The sequence below is a fragment of the Azolla caroliniana genome, unplaced genomic scaffold (genome assembly GCF_043228905.1).
Source record: "Azolla caroliniana isolate FFs.n. ecotype wild unplaced genomic scaffold, voAzoCaro1.0.p SCAF_983, whole genome shotgun sequence".
In the NCBI taxonomy this organism is placed as follows: Eukaryota; Viridiplantae; Streptophyta; class Polypodiopsida; order Salviniales; family Salviniaceae; genus Azolla; species Azolla caroliniana.
This window is the reverse complement of record NW_028231418.1, coordinates 1-13,204: the sequence shown is the minus strand read 5'-3', so window position 1 is coordinate 13,204 and position 13,204 is coordinate 1. Positions and strand designations below refer to the sequence as shown.

At 42.5% G+C, this 13,204-nt stretch overlaps 1 protein-coding gene and 1 pseudogene across 1 annotated transcript; one reads left to right on the top strand and one right to left on the bottom strand.

Annotated features, from left to right (window-relative positions):
* Positions 1-6,213: 6,213 nt before the first annotated feature.
* LOC147847463 (uncharacterized) lies at positions 6,214-8,384 on the bottom strand. Its single transcript, XM_087339165.1, has one exon. The coding sequence runs from the start codon at positions 8,143-8,145 to the stop codon at positions 6,616-6,618; it is 1,530 nt and encodes a 509-aa protein (XP_087195291.1). The 5' UTR covers positions 8,146-8,384; the 3' UTR covers positions 6,214-6,615.
* Positions 8,385-10,693: 2,309 nt separating this feature from the next.
* On the top strand, positions 10,694-13,200 carry LOC147847462 (asparagine--tRNA ligase, cytoplasmic 3 pseudogene; annotated as a pseudogene).
* Positions 13,201-13,204: the final 4 nt, after the last annotated feature.

Here is a 13,204-nt window from a genome sequence, read left to right as displayed (position 1 = left end):
AATCATCGAGGATTCAATGGGGCTCGTCCAAATGGAAACAATCGTCAGCATAAGGACCAGTGCCGTTATGACGAAAGTTCAGAGGACGACCGGCGTCAAGACCCACGCCAAGAATACCGTCAACAACCCCGGAATAACAGGCGACTTCAGCATAATTGTGACGAACAAGTAGTCCCGGCAGAAACTAATACGCCTCCGGTAGTAGAAAGAGGCAAGTCTGACGTACTCTGTTTCTCGGCAAACCTTGGCTACGCTCAGCCAACATCAAACAAAATTGACAGCATAATTGTATCAACTTCCAGCGACGCCGAAGCAAAGTTCGCGTGTCCACTTAGGAAACGGCGGCACCAACCAAGGGCATAACGCCATTATACACTGAAGATATACATATGCTAGAAGGAGTAGATGATACAAAGCTTGAGGTGTACCTAGAGGATCACCCGCGGATCGTTCCATTATTCAAAATTGACGTAATAGAAACCGATGCAGAATATGTCCCAACTAATACGCTTCAGGAAGTTGCATACGAACCGAACCAAGAGTCTCTAATGGAGTTAAGTAGAGCACGCGCACCGTTCGAGAGAGAAATGGAAATCTCATGGTGAGTCACCGCTTTGGCATTAGAAGAAGTCTATATCGGAACCTCGACTACTCTCAATTGCGAAGGACTTGATCCCAAGTGAGAAGACGACAATGATAGTCTAGCTGCTCAAGGAATATAAGGATGTTTTCGCATGGTCACATGAGGACATGCAAGGGTTGGATCCAAAATTTTACCAGCAGAAGATTAACTTGTCCACCAACGCAAAACCGGTGCAGCAACGTCACTATCGAATGAACCCGAATTACGTGGTTCACATAAAAGAAGAAATTGACAAACTTCTAAAAGCAGGGTTTATCCGGCCGGTGAAGCAGACCACGTAGCTGAGCCCGATAGTCGTGGTACCAAAGAAAAATGATAAAATCCGCATTTAACGTCATGACGATTATGGACGCGTTCGCCTTACCCTTCACCGATAGTGTAGTAGACGCGGTCACGGGCCATGACATGTATAGCTTTCTAGACGGTTTTGGCAGATACAATTAGGTACACATGCACCCTAACGACCAAGAGAAGACTATGTTCGTCACGGATTGGGGTGTTTTCTTCGCTATGTTCATGATGTTTGGGCTAAAGACGGCGCCTGCCATTTTCCAACAAATAATTACAGAGATTTTTGGGGAGTACATACCCGCCTTTATGCAAGTCTTTCTCGACGATATCACGGTATATGGAACACGAGGAGAACATTTGGGCCATCTCCGAGTTTGTTTGGAGCGTTGTCGTATGTCACACCTCAACCTTAATTTGGCCAAATGTGCATTTGGCGTCACGAGTGGGGCATTTCTCAGACACATCGTAAGCAAGGAAGTGATAGCGGTGGATCCGAACAAAATCATGGCGATCATTGAAGCAAAGACTCCGACTAATACCAAAACCCTCAGCCACTTCCTAAGTCAAATACGTTGGCATAGCCACATGTTACGATACTTGGCAAATTTTGCGACCCCATTACACGCCATCGTACGTCGAACGCCCTTCAAGTGGACGGCAATAGGAGAGAAAGCTTACAACACACTCAAGATAATGTTAACCCAAGTACCGGTCGTACAACCACTAGATTGGGCTAAACCTTTTCACGTCTTTGTGGATGCCTCAGATATAGCAATAGGCAGTGCATTGATGCAACTCACAGAGCTGAATTGGTACAGACCGGTCTATTACGCCAGTCGTAAGCTATCAACTGCCGAGAGGAACTACTCCACAACCGAACGAGAAGCCTTGGGAATGGTATATAGCATCAAAAAATTCCGGCATTATTTGCTAGGGCGCACATTTACGTTTCACGTAGATCACGCAGCGTTACTGTATCTAGTTGATAAACAGGCACTGACAAGGAAGTTGGCCAGATGGATGTTGCTGCTCCAGGAGTTCGATTTCGCAATTCAGCATCAGCCAGGCACGAAGCATGCCGTAGCTAATTTCTTAAGCAGAGTGGATAATGGAGATAATGTAGTGAGGGACTATGACGACTTTCCTAACGCTGACATTCTGAGGATTGCGACTATGACATCATAGGCAAAAAAGAATTTTCCGAATCGTTGGTTGGTGGAAATGACGTACTTTCTAACCACGGGACTGTCACCTCTGCAACTAAGGATGGACGAAAAGAAACGACTGGTTGTCCGCAGTCCTAACTTTTGCCTGGTCGAAGGAATACTTTACCACAAGGGCAACGATGGGATCTGGTGAAGCAGGATATGCCAGGATGAAAAAGAAGTCGTTCTACGCAAAGCTCATTGTGGTACGGCCGGGGGACATTACGCGGGCAATGTTACGGCCCGAAAAATATGGCAAGCAGGTTTATGGTGGCCAACTACGCAAAAAGACGTGTGTCAATATTGTCGACAGTGTGATCTATGTCAACAGTTGGGGCAACCTACGAAGCTTGCAAGGATGCCGCACCAACCAGTTCTTCCGCAAGATCCATTCCACAAATGGGGTCTGGATTTTGTCGGGCCTTTTCATCGGTAGCAGCATGGACCGGCAATAAGTACATTCTCGTAGCCACGGATTACTGCACTAAGTGGGTAGAAGCAAAAGTGTTACGGGATAATACGGTGGCATCCACAACAAAATTTCTTTACGAATACATTTGGTGTCGTTTTGGTTGCCCAATCGAGCTCATCAGTGATCAAGAGAGCCACTTTCTGAATTCGTTCATCTACGAGCTAACACACTATTACGTCGTAGTTCATAAGAAGAGCACGCCATGTTACCCACAAGAAAATGGGTTAGCGAAATCCACGAACAAGACATTACAGACCATAGTGAAAAAGATCGTGAATGAGAATAGAACAGACTGGGATACCAAGCTACACAACGCTTTGTGGGCATATCGGACGAGTTACAAAACCAGCATACAGTCCACACCTTTCCGGCTAGTGTTTGGGTTAGAAGACATAATGCCCATCGAATTCCAGGTGCCTAGTTTGAGGATTCAGGTAAGAGACCGACTGTCAGAAGGCAAGTCCGAGCAAATATGGCTACAACAACTTCTCGAATTAGGCAAGGCTCGGATCCATAGTATGGTCATACTCAAGCAAGACCAGCATCGATGTAAAGCATTCGTGGATCGACATCGGGGCATGCTTTGCAGTTGGGAAGGCCGTATTGGTCTTCCAAACACGCATGGGTTAAATGCCAGGTAAGTTACAATTCCGCTGGATTGGGCCGTATTGGATAGTTGGAGCGGAAAATGGCACCTTCCAATTGGGTACCCTCGCTGGAGTTATACTTCGGAAAAAAGTGAATGGGTTCCGATTAAAGCCGTACTGGGACCTACGCCCCGTTTCACACCGTAACTGACACGTCAGAGGGGTCCCGTCACTAATCAGTAGTTGGGACCCACTTGTAATAAAATGTAACAGTAATATTGTACTTTACCTTTAAAAAAATGAAAAAAAATGAAAAAAAAGAGAGAGAAGATAGTCACGACTATTAAAAGGTGTTTATGCATGCACAAACTCCAAGATCAAGCACACACGGCACCACGATGTCACACAGGCCAGTGAACCCTAGAACACAAAAAGAGGGAAAAAGAAGTTTTTCTGCACAGTACAGAAAACGGACTAACTCTCCTCGCCCTCCTCACTCTCCTCGCTCCCCTCGCTCCCCACCATACCACAGAGTCCACGCTCACCATAGTTGGAGAACTTCATTGTAGGTTTCCGCAGGTGGCTCCTAGAAAAGGGTTTTGAGGGGTACATCAGGTTTGTCGAGGCACCTGCACACCTTGATGCTCTCGACATCGCCAAAAAGCTCAATGTGGACACTATGACAAACACCACCATTCATAAGAAATTGGACCTATCCGCAAATGGGGAGAAACACTTCGACATTCCCCCTATAAGGGAATATTCCGTATCAGCCAAGACATACATAACGAAAGACATCCTGAACCCATTCTTTCGGGAAATAGCCAAGTTCCTACTTGAGGTTGGTTGTATGCACGTCAACGTGTACAAGATGCCAAAACAAAAGGCAAGCATCATCATTGATACATTCGAAGGGCGTGTAGTAGATTGGGGAGTGATTACGGGACCAACACTAAGAAAGGGCATGCATGCATACCAGGCCGGCAAAAAGCTGAGGCCGATTATACAACAATACCTTACGATATTGTTTTCACCTCGCGGTCTGCCCGCCCCACCACCCAATAAACCTACGCCTCCGCCATGATCTGCGAAACGGTGGTTATCGAAATTGGCAACCACAGAATGGGAAGAGGAACCACAACCTTCCCACCCCGTAGCGCAACAGATGCAGCCGAAATAACTAGCAAGGACAGTCGAAGCACCAACAGCAATGAATGAGCAAGAAACAGAACAGAACCACAAAGATTAGATCGAAAGGATGGTTGCGGATTGGTTAAAGACACATCCGCACCAGTCGACATTTCCGCCCCTACGGAGCACATAACTACATTGGAGATAATCTGGGAACCACAACCGGTCATTACGGCTCATTCGCAGCGTGGCAAAGGAGTGCTCACAGTGGACAGCGAAGTCCTCAAGTATCCAGACATCCCGGATACGGCCCATGAGTTCGGCGCACTGTTACAATTTGGGACGACTTACGAACTCATCGAATTTTTGGTGACACAACAGATCAAGGTGTCCTAGAGAATGGCCGAGAAGCATGCAAAACAGCAAATGATTGAGCATGCGCTGACAAGAACGGTGGAAAGCAAAGATGAGGGACCCCTCCCCAAGATAGGCAGGCAGCGAAACGTAGGGATTCGTCGCATGGGCATTGAATTACCCCCATTGAATACGGCCCTCGTCCAAGTGCATGGGGAGTTGGCCACAATCATTATGGGAGCCAAAGATATGGCTATCCAAAATAAAAATGCCTGGAAAACAATCAAGTTGACTCAAGCCCAACTACAAAAGGCCCAAGAGCACATTGCGGAATTAGAATGCACCACAACTACGGTGCAGCAAAACCCCGGACTAACATCCAGCGATGACGCATCGACAACTTTACGGGAGGAGGTCGAAGCACAAACCGCATCGCCGCAAAAGAAAAAGGTGCTACGCAGTTAGCCGAATCCGAGATTGACCGCCTCCACACGGAACTTCGCCAATCATCAGATAGGGAAAAGGATGTCTGGTTAAAAAGATGAAGGGCGGTGAAAGCACTTGAGGATAAGCTCGAGGCGGAGATAGTTGCGCATACCCGCACAACAGAAGAAAATAGAAAGCTGCGTGAGGAAGCTCAAAAGACGGAAGCCGTTGTCGTGAAGATCCGTCACTACGCGTGGATCGTGAGGTGGAACCGTCGGGGTTTTGGACCGGAAGGATTCGAAGTTTACGCTAGTTTTAGCGAGAAAGTATTTAAGAGAGATTGAGAGAGATTGATATGGCGAGAGAGAGGGATAAAGATTTAACTCTTGATTTTAGATTTGAGAGAGAAGATACATCAACAATAGGGTTACAAGTCTCTTCTTTGATCATCCAAAAAAATTTCATTCCCCTTTTATCTTTTTCCTCCCCTCTTTTATAGATGCCCTCATGCATTTGAGGGTACAAGACATGCATAAAATGCATGTTTGCCATTTGGCGCTCACGTATTACATGTGGTGCATGATAACTATGTCACTCATTTTAGCTCTCATGTATGAGAATTTACATGTAAAGTTACAATGATAAAAATAAGTGTTGGCTTAGTTGATAAGCCTATTGACTCTCAACTTGGAGGTGCAAGGTTCAAATCCTTACTTTCCCTCCTTGTGTATATGTATAAATATTTATTTATTTATTTATCCATCTAGCCGCCGGTTGTCGGATCCACGATTCCGTCGCCAGATGTCGGTTACCGTCCGGTTCCATAATCGGATGCCGCTGGCTCACCAACTCCGTCATCGATCTGGTTTTGGTTGGCCAAAATCTTTGCAAGTAGTCAGGCCACACCCATTCATCCAATAGCTTAGTTCAAGTCACCTTGAACTCTCTATGCTCCACACATAAAGACACAAAGATAATAGCTTTTGCTCTACCATATATAGGTGAGATCCTTATTTATCCTACCAAACATTTCAAAGGATCCATGGTTTTTGAGGTTTAAGGAGTTATATGATATCTCAAATTAAAATACATGTAGTCTCGAACTTACATCAAAACAAAATAAAAAGAATTCAAAAAATATAACGAGCAAGGAGATCATGGCAAATATTGGAATGGATCCATAGCTTTAGGGTGGTTTAGGGATAAAGGCATATGTAAAGACAAGTCAACCATGTTTAATTCGGATCCATTGGTAAGATTTGAGAGACGAAGCATAGTGGAGTCGATAAACATTTGATCAATTCCTTCTTGTTTGATGTTTGTCGTTGATCAGAGAAGTTGCTTCAGTACATATTTGTTTCAAATTGCATGACAACCAGAAAGAACTTCACAAACTACAATTTTAAAATAAGGGAGGGGCAAGACTATGAAGACCAACCAATATGTGACGGGATCAATGGGTTTAGGGTGCAAGGTTAAAGGAGATAAGTGAATTTTGATAGATAATCAACTCTTTTTGGTTGTGTTGACACTCCATGTGTTCGTATATTGCTTCTTTGCCTCTCTTAACTTTCCAAAGAGGCATAAGATGAAGAAAGAGATCATGTAAACCGCATAGGATTTCCAGCTTGTCCGGGGGGGCTTTATGGCGATGGCAGGATGGAACACGGTCACATAGTAATGAAGACCAACGGATAGAGCCACGATCCATTGAGCCACTGCGGCGAGCTTTATGATCAACAACTTGTCCAATGTGAAAGAGTAGAGAACATTAGATCCTTGTAAGAGAAGGTAGACACCATATCCGAGGGCTTGTAGAATTTGAAGGGAGATATAGCTCGACAACGTGTTGTGGAAGAAGAAGGACATCGGCTCGAGACCTAGGACTAAAGAAGCAATCCACAGGGTCGCGAAATACGAGGTCAAGTAGATGTTGGCGAAAAGGATGACTTTTTGCAAGGAGAAGAGGGCCTTTATGTGCTCGAAGAGCAAAATGACTACGATCAAAGGGAGAAGAAGGATGGCATAGGAGACCATTGTGGCAACGAAGGGTGCGTATTGCCTCCCGATGAGGGGCAAGAAGCTCTCCGCAATTTGTTGGTTCGCGATGTCAAAATACTCTTTCGAGGTGCCCGTCCATTTCAAGACGTCGGGCCGGAGATGATCCGCCACTCGTCCCGCAGTCTCTTGGAACTTGCTAGGGAATTCGGCTAGCTCTTGCAATATGTCGTAGTCCTCATCCTCTCGTGTTTGCCCCACAGTATCGGTGTCACTACTCCGAAGTTCCCCTAGTCGAGCCTCTATGTCATTCGAAGCCTTTCGAAATTCCCCGAGAACTCCAGTTTCTTGTTCCTTGTACTTCACATCCCGATGCAGGTCAATCTCTTCGACATTCTCATCATTTGAATCCTTTCTTTCTTCAGCCTCTTCTTCATCATCGTGTTCTTTGGACCTCTCTTCGGTCACATTATCAAGCTTCTCGTCTTTGCCCCCCCCCTTTCCACCATAATCCTTGTCTTCGTGTTTTTCGCCATATTTTTTGGTTGGATTTCCAGCACCATAATTGTGTCTTTCCTTAACGAATTCGGCCGGCTTTCGATCGTCCTCGAAATCTCTCGGATCAATAGAAGTATCTCTACGGCTCGGACCATCATCGTAGGGCATTTTGATTTCAGCGCCCGGCATGTGGACTTGTCTTATGGCTTCTGCCCCTGGGAATTTTTTGATTTCCATGCCAGAGTCTGGCATTTTGATCGCAGTCTCCATGAACTGGAATGTAGAGGCAGTTCCCGGAGCAGGCTCGAGTGATATACCGCCAGTTTTCGGCCCAGCATTTTCCTTTTCCTCGTCCGATAAGAGCTTTCGAAGAACCAGAGTTTCCGGAAATGGTTTCGAGACAACCAGAGAATCATCACATGATGCTACTAACATAGATCCCCACACAAAGATAGATTGCATACATATAGTCAAGCAAACACAAGCAATTACAAGAACCCATGATGCCTTTGTTCTCAGGCAAGGACCTGGGCAATCCATATATATATATCTTATTCCTCTGCCTCTCTAGAGTTCCTTCACTTCAATGGATTTGTGGGTGATCAATGCAGACTTGAAAAGATGAGATGAGAATCCATGGAATGCAGGTGTGTTTAATAATGGGGGAGGCTTACCTTCAGCAAAAATATCTTCTGATTGATGAATTTCTGAGATCTAGACTTGTGCCACGGACTATTGAAACAGAGGAAGGAAAAGGAGAAGAAGATGGTGATGGTGATGGTGGTGGCCATGGCCATGGAATTCGCCCACAACCTTGCACGTTCATTCATGTGAACAAGATGGGACCACATGGACTTTGCTTAGTTACTAGTGACAATGGACATGAGAATTTGGACACCCATTCATCGCGGCCATCCAACAACACTTGACAAAAAGATTACTTACTCCTGCTACTTTTAACTGAGACACAGGTGCCCAAATATATATCCACAGAACCCCCATAATCCATCCCCATTGCACTATAGTCCATCCCCATTGCACTATACTACTACTGAAAACATTCTTTGAACTCGATCCACAACCCAAAGGCGAATGTATTCAATGCAAATGTTGCTTAAGACAAACATACCCCTCCTAATGCATCATGCCCCCTCCATTAGAGAAAGAACAATGGAGTCACATGTTGATTATTACTTGAACTACATAGATTGAGGATATGTGGACACATTGTCATACTTAGGCTTGATTCTCATCTGACAATAAACATTCAATGCACGTCTAAAGACAATGCAATTATCACATTAGGATTGCAAATGCTCCCCTCATTGGAAAGCAACTAATACTTAAAAACATATTTGCACATTGAAAAGTGAGTGACACTAAACAATGTTTTCTTCATGCTATCATGAATTCAATGACATAGCTTGGAATATCACTAAGTTTCTTTGGTTATCATTCTCGGTTAAACAATGGGCAATGGGCATATATTGGAAATATACTCCTAGGAAGATTTAGCAAACTTTGAGACTCCTTACTTCTTTAAACAATACCTTTTTCATTGAGTTTGCAGTTTTAGCAATATAAAAATAAAAGTTTACAACATGATCCAAGCAAAATTCAATGTTCAAATCCATCATGTTCATTAATGGATTCTTTTTATTTGAAGTTGTTCTTGCAATAATATACATGTAAATAATGAGAGTAAAAGGCAAAGGTAAAAGCTACAGTAATATGTATTGATAGTGAATGAAATATGATGGAGACTCACTTCTATAAATCCCTTTGTTTGGAGGTACGAGAGTCTTCCCCCCACCCTTTCTGAAAGCTGGGATGGAAAGAGCACTTTAAGACCCTAATCTACTAACATTAAAGTGAGTCATCTTGCCTCTAGATAACAATTAGATGGACCTCACTATGGATAATTTGGTTATTTCACCATTATATACCTCTTCTTCATGCGTAGTGTAATGATATCATCAAACTTTATTGCAAATAAATCTTGGTTTGTCAAGGTCATGATGTATGGCACGTTGCTTAGACTTGCTTAGTAACGGTAGAGAGTTCTCGATGCAACTTGTCATTCCCATTCTTTGTTTTGAGGGATAGTATTTATTTTGGGGGATCACGTTGGGTGGCTTGCTTGCCATTGGTCAATTCATCAAGCACAGGCTTATGCAATGCTTAATTGCAAGAGTGGATTAAATTACTAACTTGGATTTTGATTAGTGATATGCAATGATCCTATCTGAGGCTAGCTATGAGAGGGAGTGATATTAAGCCTTGTTCAAGCACATGCTTTTCTAAAATGAACGTAGCCGCTTCAAATAAATCAATTGTTGTAGTCCAAAACATGATCAAACCAATGTTATAATGATCGTGTCCCGATGGGGGGATCATGTCATGTTGATAATAAATTGCCATTGCGCTTTCATGAGTTGACTTCTTTTTTTCTTTCTTTTTTTGCATATTAGGGAATGTGATATAATTGGCAACTCTAGATCGCTTCTTATTTCATGGACAAAGTAGAGTGCTCTATCTTGTTCACCAATTTAGCAAATTGAGGCACTCTTTTATGCACGTTCTTTATACCCCCCAACAAAGTGGGATTGTTTCAAATGGTGTTTTGGAGTACTTTTAAAGTCCAGACACTTTAGGAGGTGAATCCTGGACAAGGAAAGGTATATCATATTTTTGTATGGTAGTGTAGTGTAGTATTATAATAAGTGAGACCTTTTACTCTCAGAACCACTATGGTTCTGGCTTTTTTGCAGTGCCAGAATGGTGCTAATTTAATACAGGGAGATGCCAACTTCCATATATTCTCAATTGACATACTACGAGTCATTTCTCATGGAGAGAGTTCATACTTCGCGACATATACTGCTTGTATATAGAAGAATCATCTCTCCCATTCTTTAGTTGTCCAGCTCACCGATTTGCACTACACATATATATTATGTATTGCAAGATTCCGCTCTGTTTTATAATTACTATCTTATGGCATTAAATAATTCACGACTCAGTTCAATTGATTCGTACTGCGCACGCAACAGAATTATATTGGTATGGTCAAATTTTTTGTGATCACATTTTGGATGGTGGAGGCCCATATCTGTAATTTCAGAGGAATTAGAGGCCTAATTCTGGGTTTCCCTAACACACTATTCACAACCCGCGAAGAATTAAGCTCCTAGTTTAGGGTTTCCCAAAATCCTCCTCTGTGTGGCAGAATTAGGGTTTCGTCTGGGAAACAGAGCCCCTCCATCCCCCCCTCTGTTGCTGAAATAAGACAACACAAACAGCAGAGGTATGAATCCTGAATCATTTTTTTGCAGAATTTAATCTCTCTGTCTCCTTCTTCCTCCTTTACACTTCATCTCTGCAAATGATTTGTTATTTAATCCCATGTACGCATCTGCAACAGAATCTTTTATTTTTTCTTCCAATAATTTTTTGGTATCCATTTGCGAAGATTGTGCAAAGAAAATCTTTATTTTCTACTGCAAAGAAGTTTCCGAAAGAATCCTTCATTTTCTGCAAAAGAATCTTAAAAATCTGCTCAATTAATCTCTTTTTTATTGTGCGAAAAATCTTTCACTTTGTATATGAAGAAGCTGCAAAAAATCTCTCATTTCTGCAATGGTTTATTTCATTAGTTGTTTTTTATGTTGATAGGTTTTTTACGGCAATGGGAGATGATCATAGTGTCGTTTTTCCATCTTCATCCTCTTCTGTGGAGAAGGCAAAATATTCAAAGAGAGTAATCATCAAATCTATTCTAGAGCGTGAGGATGGAGGACTTGGTCTTGTGGGTCAAGTCTTGGTCATTGGAGGATGGGTCAAGACAGGGCGTGAGCAAGGGAAAGGAAGCTTTGCTTTTCTGGAGGTCAATGATGGATCCTGCATTGCAAATCTGCAGGTGAGATCTTTTTTCTTGTGAATGATCATCAGAATCATCATGTATGGTGTAAAGTCCCATGAATTTTCTGAGTCAATGATGGGTCATCATCATCATTGTTATTGTCATCGTATATGGTGTTAAGTTGCAGTAATTTGTTGAATCAATGATGGGTCATCATCATCATCATCATCATCATCATCATCATCATCATATATAATAATGTGTTCCATCAATTTGTTGAGCGAATGATGGATCATCAGCTATGGCATTAAGCTTCATTAATTTGTTGAACCAGTAAGGAATCACCATCATCTTTAGTGTGAAATTACATAAATTTGTTGATCAGAAATGAAGTTTTCACTTTGATCTACACACATGATTCAGCTTTGATATAATTTTTAGGTAAATTATGGATTTCTCTTTGCTTGCTTCAGCTTCTTTCTATTAAAGCTTCGTCATTATAGTGCAAAATCCATGAACTGTCTGTTTCAAACAAGATATGAGGTTATTTTGAATGCATATTTCTATGGAGCTTCTAGAAAAAGGGAAATCTTTTAAGTCAATTTGTGATCCTACTTCACCAATTGTTAGGATATTGGATCCTCCTTTCTGAAATGTGTTTTGAGTCGCTAATCTTCAGGTTAATAATATATTCTTCTCTTGAAGATTCATCATCATCTATGGTGTTGTTGTATTTCATGCATTTTACATTGTCCGAAATGAAAAGTCTCAACTGTGAATATGCCAAAAGTACCAACATTTTGTGCATGAATCAGAAACAGTTTATTAAATGCCCAATGACGTGTCTTTTCCTATGTTCTCCTAAGGCTTCTTGGAAGAGCTTTTCTAGTTGGTAAACACATGAAATGAATCGAGATAAAATAATGCAATGCGTTATGCAGGTTATAGTTGATGCAACTACTGCCTCCCTTCAGCAACTTACCCCAACGGGAACAAGCGTTCTTGTTGAAGGTGAGCTTAAAAAGCCACCTGAAGGAACAAAGCAAAAGGTGGAATTCAAGGTTTCCAAGATTTTGGAAATAGGACCTTGCCATCCTTCGACATATCCAATTGCGAAAACTAAACTCCCATTAGAGTATCTCCGCAATCATTTGCATTTGCGTTCCCGAACAAACACAGTAAGTCTATGTGTAGAAATATATTCCTCATACAAAGCTTCCAAGCTAATCATTGTTTGTAATGTCATTTATCTTCATGATATCCAGATAGCTGCAGTTGCAAGAATTCGAAATGCCCTTGCCTATGCAATCCATACATTTTTCCAACGTAACGACTTTTTATATGTGCACACACCAATAATAACTACAAGCGACTGCGAAGGTGCAGGGGAGATGTTTCAGGTGACAACATTGTTTGGTGAGGCAGAGAGAAGAGATAAGGAAGCAAAGGCCAATCCTCCACCGTCAGATACTGAGCTTGAATCAGCCAAGAATGATGTTTCCTCTAAAGGAGAGGCTGTAAAGGAAGCGAAGAATGCTGGTGACAAGGATGCTTTAACCATATGTCTACAAGAGCTCAATCAAGCAAAAGCGCTGTTGGCACAACTAGAAGCTAGAGCAAAGTTTAAACCTGGCATGCCAAAGAAGGATGATGGGTCTATTGATTATTCAGCTGATTTTTTCGCTAGACAAGCTTTTTTGACAGTCTCTGGGCAACTTCAGGTGGAAACTTATGCAT